The sequence below is a fragment of the Oncorhynchus tshawytscha genome, linkage group LG30 (assembly GCF_018296145.1).
Source record: "Oncorhynchus tshawytscha isolate Ot180627B linkage group LG30, Otsh_v2.0, whole genome shotgun sequence".
Classification (NCBI taxonomy): Eukaryota; Metazoa; Chordata; class Actinopteri; order Salmoniformes; family Salmonidae; genus Oncorhynchus; species Oncorhynchus tshawytscha.
This window is the reverse complement of record NC_056458.1, coordinates 42,969,232-42,988,316: the sequence shown is the minus strand read 5'-3', so window position 1 is coordinate 42,988,316 and position 19,085 is coordinate 42,969,232. Positions and strand designations below refer to the sequence as shown.

Here is a 19,085-nt window from a genome sequence, read left to right as displayed (position 1 = left end):
TTGGATGTGTTGGACCACAGAGTGAAGGAAAAGCAGCCAACAAGTGCTCAGCATATGTGGGAACTCCTTCAAGCTTGTTGGAAAAGCATTCTAGAGCTCTTTGAGAGAATGCCAAGAGTGTGCAAAGCTGTCAAAGAAAAGGGGTGGCTACTTTGAAGAATCTCAAATATAAAATATATTTTGATTTGTTTAACACTCTTTTTGGTTACCACATGATTCCATATGTGTTATTTCATAGTTTTGATGTCTTCACTATTATTCTACAATGTAGAAAATAGTACAAATAAAAACAGTGGAATGAGTAGGTGTCCAAACTTGTTACAGGTACTGTATGTACATAATTAATCTAGACAAAGTGACAATATTGAAACAACCCACATGAAAAACATTTACGTAACTGAAAGGATTGATGCACATCTGGATCTGTCAGGTGCAGATGACCGTGAAGTACTACAGAGAGGTCAGAGACTAGCACAAGCCTTAGTCCTGCTCCTGTGTCATCACAGCAATGCCCACCTGGGCATGTCGGATGGTGCGTCCATGGAGCTTGTACCCATCATGCTTCACCACAGCAACGGTGCCAGGCTCCCATCCCTCAGCAGGAGTGTGGCACACTATCTCGTGCTGGTAAGGGTCGTATTTAGCCCCAACAGGGCTCATCTTCATAAGGCCGTGCTTTGTAAAGACTCCCTGCAGTCTGTCCTTGATCTGGGCAAGTCTCTGGTCCTCCTCCACCTGCAGGTTTCCTGTCGTCTGCTTCAACAGGTCAGCTACCTCCACCAGGTCACGGCAGAAACTCTGGATCCCTGTAGGAGTGGAGCGGTAGGGAAGAGGGATTACAACTGCACAAAGTAGAAGGACCATACTTGGTATGGGTCGGAGATGTCAGGGTAGGAGAAAAAACAACATCTCACCAAACAGCTTGGCGTCTTGAACAAACTTCTGAGTTCTTCTTCGAACGTTGTCAGAATCAGCCATCACTCTTTTGTATCTTTCCTAGAATACAACACAGCTTCCGTGAAAAAATTAAAATATAAATATTTATATACACAGATTCCGATGTTGACGCACTGAACAACATCTCAAACTCATTCCACAGAGGGCTGAGTGTCTGCGATTTTTTGCTCTTCCCTTGTGCTTGATTGATGAAATAAAGTCACTAATTAATAAGGAACTCTCCTCACCTGGTTGTCTAGGTCTTCATTGAAAGGAAAACCCCAAAACCTGCAGACACTAAGCCAGGGATCTTCAACTAGATTCAGCCGAGGGACACCAGTTGGGGGAACCCTGCACTAGGCCCTCCATGGAATGAGTTGGACACCCCTGAACCACACACCAACTATGGTGCGTTTTCCCCTCCACTTTCCTCCTAAATTCGCATTAACGTCACCAACACTGCTGTCATTCTCTGAGGCAATATGTTGTTCAAAGTGGCTGGAGAGGACGCAGTAATGAGAGAAAAATCATACATCACTGGAAAAACAATATGATAAGACCGACATTAGGTTTTCATCTTATAGGATGAATCATGAAAGGTGTTTGGCCACGTTTCATTCAGTCCACCCCATTTACTACGTGAGAAAATGCAAAAACCCGGCACCTGTCGTCATTCCACGCAAAAAATGCTGACCATCATGACGCTTGCTGCTTAAGGTTCTCTTTCCATCTGATTAAAGAGATGCAGTCCAGACAGACTAGGCCTTGTTATAGGAAACTTTCTGAAAGGACATAAGAGAATTAGCAAACTCATACCCACCTAAAAGGACCCGTCAATCAAATCCATCTGCAGTGCATCTCACTCAGACATTAGCCAATTACATTTCTCCTTTTCCAAAAATGGATTAAGAACCTTAGCTTCAAATACTTTCTGTAGCATATCAAAAACATGTCTACATTATAGTATAATGCTAAATAAATGTAGCCTATCATAGAAACTGACACGCAAAGTTAAGGGGGAGGTATAGAGACAGCTGTGATACAGGCTTTATGAAGATGAAATTGCCAACCATTACAAAATAGAAAAGCATGCAACCTGTCCAACAATCAGCCGTTGATCCACAGCCCAACGATCAGCCGTTGATCCACAGGCCCAACGATCAGCCGTTGATCCACAGCCCAACGATCAGCCGTTGATCCATGTTTGTGAAGCAATGGGTGGTTATGTTGACACTACATTTTTAATTAGAGTAGAGTGCTTTATCTAAATCTGTGCAACCACTTATTGATAAGGGTCAAATCTGGCAGATACAGTGGGGCAAAAAAGTATTTAGTCAGCCACCAATTGTGCAAGTTCTCCCACTTAAAAAGATGAGGCCTGTAATTTTCACCATAGGTACACTTCACCTATGACAGACAAAATGAGGAAAAAAAAATCCAGAAAATCACATTGTAGGATTTTTAATGAATTTATTTGCAAATTATGGTGGAAAATTAATTAATTTTTGTTATTGACCAAATACTTATCTCAATACTTTGTTATATACCCTTTGTTGGCAATGACAGAGGTCACAACTTTTTCTGTAACTCTTCACAAGGTTTTCACACACTGTTGCTGGTATTTTGTCCCATTCCTCCATGCAGATCTCCTCTAGAGCAGTGATGTTTTGGGGCTGTTGCTGGGCAACACGGACTTTCAACTCCCTCCAGAGATGTTCTATGGGGTTGAGATACGTGGCCCCATTCATTCTTTCCTTTACACGGATCAGTCGTCCTGGCCCCTTTGCAGAAAAACAGCCCCAAAGCCTGATGTTTCCACCCCCATGCTTCACAGTAGTTATGGTGTTCTTTGGATGCAACTCAGCATTCTTTGTCCTCCAAACACAACGAGTTGAGTTTTTACCAAAAAGTTATATTTTGGTTTCATCTGACCATATGACATTCTCCCAATCTTCTTCTGGATCATTCAAATGCTCTCTAGCAAACTTCAGACGGGCCTGGACATGTACTGGCTTAAGCAGGCACTGCAGGATTTGAGTCCCTGGCGGCGTAGTGTGTTACTGATGGTAGGCTTTGTTACTTTGTTCCCAGCATTCACCAGGTCCCCCCGTGTGGTTCCGGGATTTTTGCGATCATTTCGACCCTACGGGGTGAGATCTTGCGTGGAGCCCCAGATCGAGGGAGATTATCAGTGGTCTTGTATGTCTTCCATTTCCTAATAATTGCTCCCACAGTTGATTTCTTCAAACTAAGCTGCTTACCTATTGCAGATTCAGTCTTCCCAGCCTGGTGCAGGTCTAAAATTTTGTTTCTGGTGTCCTTTGACAGCTCTTTGGTCTTGGCCATAGTGGAGTTTGGAGTGTGACTGTTTGAGGTTGTGGACAGGTGTCTTTTATACTGATAACAAGTTCAAACAGGTGCCATTAATACAGGTAACGAGTGGAGGACAGAGGAGCCTCTTATAGAAGAAGTTACAGGTTTGTGAGAGCCAGAAATCTTGCTTGTTTGTAGGTGACCAAATACTTATTTTCCACCATAATTTGCAAATAAATTCATTAAAAATCCTACAATGTGATTTTCTGGATTTGTTTTCTCATTTTGTCTGTCATAGTTGAAGTGTACCTATGATGAAAATTACAGGCCTCTCTCATCTTTTTAAGTGGGAGATCTTGCACAATTGGTGGCTGACTAAATACTTTACTATAGCACAGATTCACTTTAGCAGACTATATAATACATATATATACAGTTGAAGTCGGAAGTTTACATAGACCTTAGCCAAATACATTTAAACTCAGTTTCACACAATTCCTGACATTTAATTCTAGTAAAAATTCCGTCTTAGGTCATTTAGGATCACCACTTTATTTTAAGAACGTAAAATGTCAGAATTATAGCAGAGAGAATGATTTATTTCAGCTTTTATTTCTTTCATCACATTCCCAGATGGTCAGAAGTGTACATACACTCAATTAGTATTTGGTAGCATTGCCTTTAAATTGTTTAACTTGGGTCAAACATTTCGGGTAGCCTTCCACAAGCTTCCCACAATAAGTTGGGTGAATTTTGGCCCATTCCCCCTGACAGAGCTGGTGTAACGGAGTCAGGTTGGATGGCCACTCCAATACCTTGACTTTGTTGTCTTCAAGCCATTTTGCCACAACTTTGAAAGTATGCTTGGGGTCATTGTCCATTTGGAAGACCTATTTGCAACCAAGCTTTAACTTCCTGACTGATGTCTTGAGATGTTGCTTCAATATATCCACATAATTTCCCTGCCTCATGGTGCCATCTATTTTGTGAAGTGCACCAGTCCCTCCTGCAGCAAAGCACCCCCACAACATGATGCTGCCACCCCCGTCCTTCACGATTGGGATGGTGTTCTTCAGCTTGCAAGCATCCCCCTTTTTCCTCCAAACATAACAATGGTCATTATGGCCAAACAGTTCTATTTTCGTTTCATCAGACCAGAGGACATTTCTCCAAAAAGTACAATCTTTGTCCCAATGTGCAGTTGCAAACTGTAGTCTGGCTTTTTAATGGCGGTTTTGGAGCAGTAGCTTGTTCCTTGCTGAGCGGCCACTCAGGTTATGTCGATATAGGACTCGTTTTACTGTGGATATAGATACTTCTGTACCTGTTTCCTCCAGCATCTTCACAAGGTCCTTTGCTGTTGTTCTGGGATTGATTTGGACTTTTTGCACCACAGTACGTTCATCTCTAGGAGACAGAACGTGTCTCCTTCCTGAGCGGTATGAAGGCTGCGTGGTCCCATGGTGTTTATACTTGCGTACTATTGTTTGTACAGATGAATGTGGTAACTTCAGACATTTGGAAATTGCTCCCAAGGATGAACCAGACTTGTGGAGGTCTACAATTGTTTTTCTGAGGTTTTGGCTGATTTATTTTGATTTTCCCATGATGTCAAGCAAAGAGGCACTGAGTTTGAAGGTAGGCCTTGAAATACATCCACAGGTACACCTCCAACTGACTCAAATGATGTCAATAAGCCTATCAGAATCTTCTAAAGCCATGACATAATTTTCAGAAAATTTCCAAGCTGTTTAAAGGCACAATCAACTAAGCGTATGTAAACTTCTGACCCACTGGAATTGTGAGTGTGAATTCTACCTGAAATAATCTGTCTGTAAACAATTGCTGGAAAATTACTTGTGTCATGCACAAAGTAGATGTCCTAACCGACTTGCCAAAACTATAGTTTGATCACAAGAAATTTGTGGAGTGGTTGAAAAACGAGTTTTAATGACGCCAACCTACGTGCATGTAAACTTCCCACTTCAACTATAGTTTGAAACTTATTTCAAGCAATTTTTAAAAACTATATATAGCCTACCAGGCATAGAAGCATAGATCGATACTCCTACTTGCTAGCGTTGGCAATGAACTGGCGGGGAAGTTTGAATGGCGAGAACGCCGTGATCCCATTGGCTAAACTTTGATACATTGCAAATGTAAAAAAATATTATTTTATTCACACAAATAATCCACAGACCTGTCAGTGGCAGTGCGCGTTCTTTTGGTCAACAGCTTATTTTCGCATGCGGAAAGACGCAAAAATTCAACCTGTATAAATAATTGACAGATTGAGGCAGGACGATATTTTGCAATTGGTGTGAACGACACCATAAACAAGACGTGCTCATATAAATATTTTTACAGACTAATTGTTCGGACAAAAAGAACGGACTTTGTGAGAAAGGGCCTCTCACCATTGAGGCTCTTACCGTGAGCTCCCTGACCTGCTCCTCCAGCTTGCTGGCTCTCATCTCCAGCAGTCTCACATTGGTCCCCGCATGGCTGGAGTCATCTGTGGTGTCATCACCATGGCAATCATCACCTGTTCCCCACTGCTTTGCTGCTGTGCTGTAGAGGCCAATCACGGCGCTGGAATGCAAAATATGGAAGAGAAGAAATGTTCAGAATATCGGCCTCAATAGATTTTTAAAACTTTGTGCCGTAATATTATTAGTAGCAATCAGGGCAAACCCGTAAAAACCCTTTATGTATGTTCCACCAAGTACATCATGTGAAGGAATTAGCTGTTCAAACAATTTCCTTCTGAACAACATTTGACTCCTTAAAAATCCTAGTTAATGTGGCTGAGCGCCAACATCCCACTTCTGTGGGATTTGTAACAGAGCTCAGGCTATAACCACTAACTAACTCAGGATCCCTTAAGCCTCGTTCTGTGAGAGGAATGACAGTAAAAGATTTTGACAGAGAGTGGGTGTAAACATAGAAGTGTAAACTAGAGCAGTACCAATAAGTGCTTCATGCTTATCTAACACATTCTTATTCTAGTTCAATTAAACAGTTTAAAACAATAGATTCTAGATACAAGGATTGCCGTCTATGCAGTGCTATGAGAGGTGCTATGAGAGGCATGATGCTTCAACTCCATTGACTGAGAGGCTGGAATTCAATCAACCCCACCACAGCAAGGTTTACAGTCTCTTGTTTACAATGTATTGGCTTGGGCAAGGCAAAGTAATTATCAGCTAGCTAGTTAGCTAGCTAAGTCAGTGGTACAGTGTCTTGCGAAAGTATTCGGCCCCCTTGAACTTTGCGACCTTTTGCCACATTTCAGGCTTCAAACATAAAGATATAAAACTGTATTTTTTTGTGAAGAATCAACAACAAGTGGGACACAATCATGAAGTGGAACGACATTTATTGGATATTTCAAACTTTTTTAACAAATCAAAAACTGAAAAATTGGGCGTGCAAAATGATTCAGCCCCCTTAAGTTAATACTTTGTAGCGCCACCTTTTGCTGCGATTACAGCTGTAAGTCGCTTGGAGTATGTCTCTATCAGTTTTGCACATCGAGAGACTGAAATTTTTCGCATTCCTCCTTGCAAAACAGCTCGAGCTCAGTGAGGTTGGATGGAGAGCATTTGTGAACAGCAGTTTTCAGTTCTTTCCACAGATTCTCGATTGGATTCAGGTCTGGACTTTGACTTGGCCATTCTAACACCTGGATATGTTTATTTTTGAACCATTCCATTGTAGATTTTGCTTTATGTTTTGGATCATTGTCTTGTTGGAAGACAAATCTCCGTCCCAGTCTCAGGTCTTTTGCAGACTCCATCAGGTTTTCTTCCAGAATGGTCCTGTATTTGGCTCCATCCATCTTCCCATCAATTTTAACCATCTTCCCTGTCCCTGCTGAAGAAAAGCAGGCCCAAACCATGATGCTGCCACCACCATGTTTGACAGTGGGGATGGTGTGTTCAGGGTGATGAGCTGTGTTGCTTTTACGCCAAACATAACGTTTTGCATTGTTGCCAAAAAGTTCAATTTTGGTTTCATCTGACCAGAGCACCTTCTTCCACATGTTTGGTGTGTCTCCCAGGTGGCTTGTGGCAAACTTTAAACGACACTTTTTATGGATATCTTTAAGAAATGTCTTTCTTCTTGCCACTCTTCCATAAAGGCCAGATTTGTGCAATATACGACTGATTGTTGTCCTATGGACAGAGTCTCCCACCTCAGCTGTAGATCTCTGGAGTTCATCCAGAGTGATCATGGGCCTCTTGGCTGCATCTCTGATCAGTCTTCTCCTTGTATGAGCTGAAAGTTTAGAGGGACGGCCAGGTCTTGGTAGATTTGCAGTGGTCTGATACTCCTTCCATTTCAATATTATCGCTTGCACAGTGCTCCTTGGGATGTTTAAAGCTTGGGAAATCTTTTTGTATCCAAATCCGGCTTTAAACTTCTTCACAACAGTATCTCGGACCTGCCTGGTGTGTTCCTTGTTTTTCATGATGCTCTCTGCGCTTTTAACGGACCTCTGAGACTATCACAGTGCAGGTGCATTTATACGGAGACTTGATTACACACAGGTGGATTGTATTTATCATCATTAGTCATTTAGGTCAACATTGGATCATTCAGAGATCCTAACTGAACTTCTGGAGAGAGTTTGCTGCACTGAAAGTAAAGGGGCTGAATAATTTTGCACGCCCAATTTTTCAGTTTTTGATTTGTTAAAAAAGTTTGAAATATCCAATAAATGTCGTTCCACTTCATGATTGTGTCCCACTTGTTGTTGATTCTTCACAAAAAAATACAGTTTTATATCTTTATGTTTGAAGCCTGAAATGTGGCAAAAGGTCGCAAAGTTCAAGGGGGCCGAATACTTTCGCAAGGCACTGTATATGATATTAGCAGTTCGGTGCCTATGAGCACTGGAACATCCCTTTGTTTCTCTATTGTTAGAGGAATTAGACAGGGTTGTCCAATCTCCCCTCTTTTATTTATTTTAGCCAAGGATTTACTAGCCATATTTCTTAACAAATCTGAGAATTTAAAAAGGGATTATTCATATTTTTGGTAAAGATATAAATATCAGTCAATTTTCCAAAAGGATAGGGTGGCTATTCCCTTGGTTATAAACAGGATAAAGAAATGTTCTACGGCCTCTGGGTTGACCCTCAACCTTAACAAATATGATCCCATGCCAATTCATTGCTGTGACTCAGTCAACATTGCCTCAATAATTGTTAAAAACTAAGTTAAATATTTAGGAATTGTTATCACTAAAAACATTTCAGATAGAGAATCTTTCAACATTGATAGTAGGACTAATTCCATGAGTTTCATTAAGTCAGTGGCTGCAACATGATCTCTCAATTTTGGGTTGTATTCTTTTGTGCAAGATTGATGCCTTTCCTTTCTTTTAATATAAAAAAGTATTTTTATTTTATTTAGATTTTATTTGGAGGAATAAAACACATATTCAGAAATGTTCATTAGTGAAACTGATTGTGGAGGTTTACAGGCTATTGATTTTGAGTCGTTAGTGGGTACTTTTAGAATTAAATGGTTGAAACGATGTCTGTTTAATCCAACCTCTATGTGGTATCATACCCTTAACAGTCTGTTTGATAAAACTTGGGACTTGAATTCCTAATGGGATGTGATTTTGTCCCTCCAAAATTACCTAAGTTTCACCAGCAAATGTTTTCTTCTTGAAAATTATATTTAAGCACAATACACCCCTCCCCCTCAAAAAAACATTGATTTGGAATAATAGAGTTATTCACATGAATAGGAAATCCATTTTCAAACACCTTTGGTTTGACAAGGGTATTTAATTTATGTTGCTCTTTCTGCGGGTGATTCCCTGATCCACCTCCATGCAGACGACACCATTCTGTATACATCTGGCCCTTCTTTGGACACCAAACGAGCACCAATGCCATAAAACACTCCTTCCGTGGCCTCCAACTGCTTTTAAACGCTAGTAAAACCGATCCGCCCTCCCGCCTGCCTAGCATCACTACTCTGGACGGTTCTGACTTAGAATATGTGGACAACTACAAATACCTAGACTGTAAACTCTCCTTCCAGTCTCATATTAAACATCTCCAATCCAAAATTAAATCTAGAATCGGACTCCTTCACTCACGCTGCCAAACATACCTTCGTAAAACTGACTATCCTACAGATCCTCGACTTTGGCGATGTCATTTACAAAATAGCCTCCAACACTACTCAGCAAACTGGATGCAGTCTATCACAGTGCCATCCGTTTTGTCACCAAAGCCCCATATACCACCCACCACTGTGACCTGTATGCTCTCGTCGGCTGGCCCTCGCCACATATTTGTAGCCAGACCCACTGGCTCCAGGTCATCTATGAGTCTATGCCAGGTAAAGCGCTGCCTTATCTCAGCTTACTGGTCACAATAACAACACCCACCCGTAGCACGTGCTCCAGCAGGTATATCTCACTGGTCATCCCCAAAGCCAACACCTCCTTTGGCCGCCTTTCCTTCCAGTTCGCTGCTGCCAATGACTGGAACGAATTTCAAAAATCACTTAAGTTGGAGACACATCTCCCTCACTAATTTAAACATCAGCTATCTGAGCTGCTAACCGATCGCTGCAGCTGTACACAGCCCATCTGTAAATAGCCCATCCAATCTACCCAACTCATCCCCATAGTTTTAATTAACTTTTTTGCACACCAGTATTTCTACATGCACATCATCATCTGCACATCTATCAATCCAGTGTTAATTTGCTGAATTGTAATTACTTCACTACTATGGCCTATTTATTGCCTTACCTCCTCACACCATTTGCACACACTGTATATAGACTTTTTTCTATTGTGTTATTGACTGTACGTTTGTTTATTCCATGTGTAACTCTGTTGTTGTTTGTGCACTGCTTTGCTTTATCTTGGCCAGGTCGCAGTTGTAAATGAGAACTTGTTCTCAACTGGCACAGCTGGTTAAATAAAGGTGAAATAAAATAAAAAATAAATATGTGATTTGTTAGACAACACGGGGGAGTTTCTGCCATTTGATGAGTTCATTGGTAAATTTCAGGGTAATATTACTCAAGAGAGAATATATGAAGGTTTACAAAGCAATTCCACTTCCTATACTTGGACTTATTAAGAACACTTTATTATATTATGAGGTTGTTCCCACTTTCCAAGTTCACAAACGAATGACTTGAACCTTTTGGACAGAAAAAAAAATTCAACAATAAGTGGATGCAATTGGCAATTAATGAAGTAATTTTGGTGATAATAATGAAATATATTGCTATGGAAGTGACCAACCCATGCTATGGTCAAAAGCAACTATTTATCCCAAAAGTTAAAGAAATTCATTTTAAAATATTTTCCTACATCTACCCCCTGTTTATGATTTCTTGCACAAAAGGTTCGATTTTGACAAAATGCCTTGTGTTTTTTGTTCCTCTGACTCAGAATCTATAGAGCATTTTTATTTTCATGCCGCCATCCTCGTAAACTATGGATTGAAATACTGTAGATATTAAACCACAGATATTAAACCACAGATATTATACTGTAGATATTAAACCACAGATATTATACTGTAGATATTAAACCACAGATATTATACTGTAGATATTAAACCACAGATATTATACTGTAGATATTAAACCACAGATATTATACTGTAGATATTAAACAACAGATATTATACTGTAGATATTAAACCACAGATATTATACTGTAGATATTAAACCACAGATGTTATACTGTAGATGTTATACTGTAGATGTTATACTGTAGATGTTAAACCACAGATATTAAACCACAGATATTATACTGTAGATATTATACTGTAGATATTATACTGTAGATATTATACTGTAGATATTAAACCACAGATATTATACTGTAGATATTATACTGTAGATATTATATATAAATTCATGAATGGTTGTGTATAAAATCTCAAAATGTACCTATGTTTACATTTGATGATGTTGAAATGCATTATGCTTATCCTTGTAATTCCTTGTCCTTGTAAATCATTATTATTTTCTTAAACAGTATTATTCTCTGGTGTTTAATTATTTCATTTTTCATTGTATTTACATGAATGTCCCTGTATTGATGTGTAATAATGGTATTATTGTTGGAGAAAAAAAATAATAAATCTATCTAGTTAGCGACAGCTAGCTAGCACGCGGCATCACCAAGGACTGCTGTGTACCGGAGTCCTCCTTAGGACTAGCTGGCTAAGCTAGCAAACAGTGTTCTCCGCTCCCGCCTACCGAACATATTCCCTCAATGTCGCTAACAGAACTGCAGAAAAACATTGCCCCACAGGCGAAGGACACTACCGGTGTGTACTAGCTACTGTTGTCGCCCCCGCCTCTTCTTCTGTGGGGTTTATCGGCTGTTGGCATCCAACGTTATGGTGCATTGCCACCATCTACAGTACTGTACAGAAGCGCCCCTGCCTCCCGCCCATGTACTGGAGTCAAGGCTTACAAATGTACCAATAGAAGTATAAAGACGGGTTCCTGCAGATGTAGGCTGGACAATAGAACGAGTCAAAATTCACCCAATGGCAAAAGAACATTGGCTAAGATGGAACACTAGCGCAAGCCCATAACAAAGAAATGGAATCGAACGTTCTGTGTTGACTTGAGTGACGCTTAAAATTTAATTTAGCCTGAATGGCACCAAAGAATATATCCCTGTTCTTTGGACAAAACTGAAAAATAACAATTTGTGAATAAAGTAAACATCCGCACCTCGATGGTACCAAGTGTGCTTATGCCTGCATAACGAGGAAGTAGGGGGGAAAAATTGCCACTTTTGACTATTTCTGGTCTAGCGATGATGACAGCAGAGTACGCTGTCCAACCTTATGTAATTAGAAAGAGGAGGTTATCTTGATTAAAATAGTGTCCGACTTGAAAAAAAAAAAATCATAATATACACATTGCGAGATATTTGACAAAATATACCAGCATGCCCCTCCATAGGAAAACAATGGGGGGGGGTTCTGCGTTCCAAGGGCAAAAGGTATTTTGGGGCTTGCGTTTGATGACAACCGACCAACTTTGGACTATTTCTGGTCTAGCGATCAATGACAGCAGAGTACGCTGCCCATCCTTACACAATTAGAAAGAGGAGATTATTATGATTAAAATGGTGTACAATTCGAAAAATATATATAAATATACATATTACGAGATATATGGCAAAAATAGAGAGCCATACCTATATTTCCCTAAAGGAAACAACGGGACGACAGAGTTCCATGAGTAATTTTGTGTTGTTTACATTTGAACTACAAACGTGGGCAGGTCTCATTGCCAACAATAGCAAAGCAGGCATTGTGACGTAGTACAAATAGGCTGGAATAGAACGTTCGGAAGTGCTCAATTAGTACGAACAGGAGCAGGCTGAAAAATGACCTAAAATAAGGCATATGTTTTCGTGATTACTTCAAAACTACGGCAAGCAGCTGGGACATGTGATAATATTACGAAACTGGTCTAATCGGCTGATGAAATGAACTAGTTTTCATCAGGAAAAAAAAAAGCATTGTTAAAAATGTCATGTGTCCAGCCTAGGATCGCCCCGAATTGCGGGCTGCAGTTCCACCCTTCTCGAATAAAGCGTGTATAGGTCAGAAATAATCTGTAGACACAACTCCGCTACATCTCCATTTGTCTGATCACCACACCAAACGAGTACTTTGGGAAAACGGACCCCTTCCCCCTCCTTTGTATATTCAAGGTCAGAATACGTGCTTAACTAGGGTCTGCATTCCCCCCCTAGCTAACGTTAGCAAACGGAAAGCTAACTAGCTAACGCTGGCTAGTTTGTTGAAAGTGTTGTCTTTACTTTAACGTTTACATTTTAAATGGCTAGAGGATGTGCTATATGTTGCTAATACACACCTGCAATCATTCGACAAGAGGAGTTGTAATCTGCCGACGCAGTTCAGATTTTTCCGAGCCGAGAAAAAACAGCGTATAGCCATATTTTTTAGATTCCGTTCAAATTCACTGCAGCGGAAGTTTAGGCCAGCCAACTGGTCACTAGTTACCACAGCCACAAAATCACAAACCCCGCCTATTTCTACAATTTATTCATTTATATTTTAAATATAAATTGATAAACACTGATAACCTTCAATGGAGACAAAAACATTCGTTTTCATACATTTTTACGATATTTTGGCTGTGCAATCTGGAGGAAAGCCAACCGTTTGAGTCTTCTTCCTCTTCTGTTAGGCTTTATGGCGGAGTGCAAACCCGATGGTGCATTACCGCCACCTGCTGGATTGGGGTATGGTGGCGACTAGGTTCTTACTGTTTATATTCTAGTTAGGAAAAGTATTAACGCTTTGAGGATGTCTTCTTCAGACTGTTGGACATAGAGGCTCTGGAGCGCTCCAGCATTTCCCCTTTGCTGGTTAAATCTTGAGTCGACTGTTCATTTATACCTCAGTGGAGGTTGCACTTGTCCTGCCTCTTCTTCTCTGGGGTTTATTGGCAGATTACACAACCTATAATATGTATTGCCAACAGCTACTGTAAAAGGGCAGTGAACTTGAAAAATAAAACATCCATTGTGGGAAAGATGACATACCACAAACACCAAAATCGACATAAAATACAAAACCCATCCCACTCTTTCAGTCCAAAACACGTCCCTACACAGGCTCGGGAGCCTGGGAGGTCGGAACAGTATTCCTTGCAAGGAATCAGCTGTGAAGTCACGAATCCCCCAAAAAACTTTCACTCAGTGATGCTAATTTTCTCGGATTTCTTCTCCAATTGTGCCTTGTCCTGCCTCCTACAAAAGTGGTCTTTCCAACTGGTGGACTTCCAAGCACACAGGTAAACAAGTGTTTAAATGAATTGGGAAGTGTCATCCTCATCATTGTGTATAAGCTAATGACAGAGACACTAATCTTACAGAATATGCATTTAAAATGGTTTTGTTCATATTTGATGGCCATGCATATATTATCTCTCTCTCTCGGATGAAAAAGACAGACAAGATCAATGAACAGCTTTTAATGTACAATACAAATAACATAAAGTGCAAAAGTAATTAAAAGTAAAAAGGCTCATTACACTGAGAAACAGTCAGTGAATTACATAATAAAGAAACATCTTTGTTTAGTCATTAGTCTCACATTACAATAACTATTTGGTTTTATACAGGTGTTATTCTATCGTTTTTTTTTCTGTCTGTTGTCCAGCTGCACCAAATTGTTACATCAAGATCTGAAATAAGTGTTTCATATACATGAACAGTCATTTCCTCTCCCTCTTTGGCCAGCTTACTGTATGTGTTCTGAAGTTACTTTCATAGCAGATACAGCATAGAACTGTATTTCAGTATCTCCTTTAGGCTACTATTCCAACAACAAACTCACAATCGCTACGTTCTATTTCCCTTTAGTATCCTTTCGTGCAGATATGTGCATAATTTGAGTATGCATATTCAACCTCTGCAAATCACTCAGCTCTCAACATCTCCAGCCCTCTGATGTATTCACATGGAATCCCCATAACATATCCTCTTCCACAGTCTGAAGGAACAACGGTACCACATGCAACACAAGCGATTACTGAATCACAGAATGAACATTCAGCATTTCCAAGTGAAATAGTGCTTTGAGTGAGGTTCTACAACAATTCCAAGAGATTCAGTGTCTCGTCTTCTCCAGTCACACGTTTCTTAGCTCAGCGAAGTGCAGTAAATGTTGAGCTCTCAAGAGGGGAGTGGAAAAGTTGAGAATGGAGTGCCTGCTTCACCCGCTCTCCCCTCTTTCAAATCAGCTCCAACATGTTCCAAGACCAGAATTAGACTGTCCATCTGCATGAGCATTGTCTTTCTAAGTCCCCTTCTTCGACTCCCATTCCTGAAAAACAGGACACTCATGTAGTGTTGGTACATAAAATAAACATAAGGGGTCTGACATTGCTGTATGTTTGTTAGTCTGAACTCTGATTTCGTTACTGATCATTGAGACACAGTGCTACTTGAGAAAACAGGTACAGTTGAAGTCGGAAGTGTCTTTTATACTCGGTAGTGTCTTTTATACTGATAACAAGTTCAAACAGGTGCCATTAATACAGGTAACGAGTGGAAGACAGAGGAGCCTCTTAAAGAAGTTACAGGTCTGTGAGAGCCAGAAATCTTGCTTGTTTGTAGGTGACCAAATACTTATTTTCCACCATAATTTGCAAATAAATTCATAAAAAATCCTACAATGTGATTTTCTTGATTTTTTTCTCAATTTTGTCTGTCATAGTTGAAGTGTACCTATTATGAAAATTACAGGCCTCTCTCATCTTTTTAAGTGGGAGAACTTGCACAATTGGTGGCTGACTAACTACTTTTTTGCCCCACTGTAGATACTTTGTACCAGTTTCCTCCAGCATCTTCACAAAGTCATTTGCTGTTGTTCTGGGATTGATTTGCACTTTTCACACCAAAGTACGTTCATCTCTAGGGGACAGAACGTGTCTCCTTCCTGAGCGGTATGACGGCTGCGTGGTCCCATGGTGTTTATACTTGCGTACTATTGTTTGTACAGAGGAATGTGGTACCTTCAGGAGTTTGGAAATTGCTCTCAAGGATGAACCAGACTTGTGGAGGTCTACAATTGTTTTTCTGAGGTCTTGGCTGATTTATTTTTATTTTCCAATGATGTCAAGCAATGAGGCACTGAGGTTGAAGGTAGGCCTTGAAATACATCCACAGGTACACCTACAATTGACTCAAATTATGTCAATTAGCCTATCAGAAGCTTCTAAAGCCATGACATAATTTTCTGGGATTTTCCAAGCTGTTTAAAGGCAAAGTCAACTTAGTGTATGTGAACTTCTGACCTCCTGGAATTGTGATACAGTGAATTATAAGTGAAATAATCTGTAAACAATTGTTGGAAAAAATACTTTTGTCATGCACAAAGTAGATGTCCTAACTGACTTGCAAAAACGATAGTTTGTTAATTAACAAAAAATGTGTGGAGTGGTTGAAAAACGAGTTTTAATGACTCCAACCTAAGTCTATGTAAACCTCTGACTTCAACTATACATCAGGTCAATGGGTGCCTTGGATCTTGTTTAATGACTGTCTACCTTGGCTTTCTGCATGACATTCCCTCTGCTAGATGCATAGATGGATAGGGGACGCTTCCTCATCTCAGCAGCACAGTTTACTGGCATGGATGTCTCGCTGTATAGATGATCAACTTTACTGATCTGGACCTGGACAAAGTTGAGAATATCTGGGTAAAAACTCTAAAAGACAATAAAACATGGTATGAAATTCAAACAGTTGTTTGTGATGTAGTAGGAGATAAAGCAGCCAGGCACCTTTCTGGGGGGTTTGCTCTCTGTGGGCGGCCCTAGCACCCCTCCAGCCAGCGACTTCTTTAGATTCTCCTTCACCTCAGTGAGACGCAGCTCCAGGTCCACCCGCTCCCCCTCCTTCCCCCTGCAGTTCTCCTCCAGCTGGGCAAAACGCTTCTCCAGCTGCTTCTGCTGCTTACCTGACCACAGTCACAAACACGCATTCATTTGTTCCGTTACATGGCGCCTCAATAAGTCTGAGTGAGGAATTCCTATACTGTGGCCAAGCTGTAGGTGGCGCCAGTAATCTACACACAAAAAAACATGCTCTCTCTTTTTAAAGGATAGTCAATACAAGACTGTGTTTTATTGTCTTACCTGTAGCGTCCTTTAGTTGTTCCTTCACCTTTTTCCTCTCATTGCGTAACACAAGCAGGGCACTTTTGAGGACCTCTCGCTTCTTCTCCATCTCGTCTTTCTCCTTCAGGTACCTCCTGGCATCGCCCTCTGCTCGTGTTTTACCATACTTCCCTGATATATGCTGATTCGCATCTAAGGCAAACAATCAACGAAAATACATTCTGAGTGGTCACATTTGTAAATAATATAGGTTTATTTCAGGCATACTCTGAAAGATGGATTCATGTCAAATTCCCCCCTCTCTTCCCAGCATCACACACAGTCTTGGCTGACCTTCTGGAAACTTACTGGAGCAGTGTCTCTTTGTGGTGACTAGGGAGTCCACCTTCTCAGTCTCTCTGCTGCTAGGGAAAGAAGAGTGGTGTTTCACCTGAGCTCCTGGTCTGGGCACCTGCTCCTCTGGCTGCTGTGGAGGGAAGAGCAGGAAAGGGTAAGGTAGAGCAGGAAAGGGTAAGGTAGAGCAGGAAAGGGTAAGGTAGAGCAGGAAAGGGTAAGGTAGAGCAGGAAAGGGTAAGGTAGAGCAGGAAAGGGTAAGGTAGAGCAGGAAAGGGAAGTCCAGGGTAGACCAGGCAATGGCAGAGCAGAGAAGGGAAGAGGAAGGAGAGAGTAATACAACAGATGAACTCTCACTAATGTGTGGTATGTAATGTGTGGTATTGCAAAACGTACTGTTTGAGAAACTAGACCACAAGTTAAATAAACTAACCACTTCAAGTTGAGTAAAGTGGAATTTGAGAAATGTATCACAAAGTATTACAGTCAAATAGTGAAAGTTGGATTTAGACACATTTTGGGAAGTAAAGAAAAGCCTTGACACACAGTTGGATATGATTCATATTTCCCCTCAGAGAGTCATGAGTTTTCCCAAACACGTCAGGGCTGTGTGAGATCTCTGTACTTTGTAATTTTTCCCCCTCGCATGACCCTCCTCTTGGACTTTAAAGTAAATGTACCCCCCATAGAATTAACTCAAAAATAACAATAACTGTAGCGACCGTGTGTTTAAAAATGTGGATATTGACTTTGCCACTTCAGCAGGCTTTTGTGGTACAGTCAATTTCCACGCAGCTCTACGGGCCAGAAGATTCACCGACCACCACCGATGAGCTCCCCCTCCCTGCCTGTTTCAGTATACTACAATCAGAGTCGTCTGCAGACAATGATTTTCAACATTTGGATGCCATATCTACAATTATATAGAACACACGCAACACATTTTCCACCAACAGGTTTCTGTGCCAATGCACTACACAACCAATAAACAGAGCATGCAGTCTTCGGTTTCCGTTTTCAACAACATAATACATTGACATAATCTATCTGGACAAACAGAAAACACATCCCTCCCTACCTTGTAGGTTTACCCAGTATCAAAGGCTTGACAATCTCAGAATGTCATTAAACATTTGTGTTTTGTAACAGATTTCTCTTTCCATTCATCAATTGGCCGCTAAACAGTTTGGATTGATTTTAGTTGTCAGTTTAAAAAATAAATATATACACAAAGATTTTTTTTAAGAGACCGGGATTGTACAATAAAGTCGGGACTTATTTCCATTGTGGTCTCTATTTCTTTTAAAAATTTACATAAATATGTAACAGGATTCAAATAGACATTTGTATGAGTTGCCGTAATTAAGCAGACAGGTTATTTATATGTATGTGAAGCCACCTGCTGAATTATTTGTGCAACTGCATCTGTGCATATTTGTATGTATGATCACGCAGGATCCAGTCAATGAGTTCAACTTTTGATGGAGATTTCATGACGGATTTGCAGATGCTCTGAAGTGTACACATTGTGTTGTGTGTGTCTGTGAAAGAGAACAGCACTGAGTCTCAAGGTCCTTAATTATATCATAACCGCCATCGATAAGAGACATTACTGTGCAGCTGTATTCATCGACCTGGCCAAGGCTTTCGACTCTGTCAATCACCACATTCTTATCAGACTCAACAGCCTTGGTTTCTCAAATGATTGCTTCGCCTGGTTCACCAACTACTTCTCTGATAGAGTTCAGTGTGTCAAATCGGAGGACCCGTTGTCCGGACCTCTGGCAGTCTCTATGGGGGTGCCACAGGGTTCAATTCTCGGGCAG

General features: G+C 40.6%; 2 protein-coding genes across 7 annotated transcripts in view; both read right to left on the bottom strand.

Moving 5' to 3' along the window:
- Nucleotides 1-245: 245 nt before the first annotated feature.
- Nucleotides 246-13,298, bottom strand: grpel2 (GrpE-like 2, mitochondrial). The gene is made up of 4 exons (XM_024393465.2): nucleotides 13,150-13,298; nucleotides 5,682-5,841; nucleotides 915-996; nucleotides 246-806 (listed from the first exon to the last, which is right to left on the bottom strand). The coding sequence occupies exons 1-4, from the start codon at nucleotides 13,230-13,232 to the stop codon at nucleotides 481-483; spliced, it is 651 nt and encodes a 216-aa protein (XP_024249233.1). The 5' UTR covers nucleotides 13,233-13,298; the 3' UTR covers nucleotides 246-480.
- Nucleotides 13,299-14,258: 960 nt separating this feature from the next.
- The window catches only part of afap1l1b (actin filament associated protein 1-like 1b), a 41,272-nt gene continuing 36,445 nt past the window's right edge, over nucleotides 14,259-19,085 (bottom strand). For 3 of the 6 annotated variants that reach the window (XM_042309617.1, XM_024393466.2, XM_042309613.1), the window contains exons 14-18: nucleotides 17,260-17,392; nucleotides 16,945-17,118; nucleotides 16,591-16,766; nucleotides 16,354-16,482; nucleotides 14,259-15,128 (exon numbers count right to left, since the gene is read on the bottom strand). In XM_042309617.1, coding sequence (XP_042165551.1) covers nucleotides 15,102-15,128; nucleotides 16,354-16,482; nucleotides 16,591-16,766; nucleotides 16,945-17,118; nucleotides 17,260-17,392 — 639 coding nt within the window. In that variant the 3' untranslated portion in view covers nucleotides 14,259-15,101. The remainder of the gene's footprint in view (nucleotides 15,129-16,353; nucleotides 16,483-16,590; nucleotides 16,767-16,944; nucleotides 17,119-17,259; nucleotides 17,393-19,085) is intronic. The other 3 variants (XM_042309614.1, XM_042309616.1, XM_042309615.1) reach the window with 3 other exon arrangements.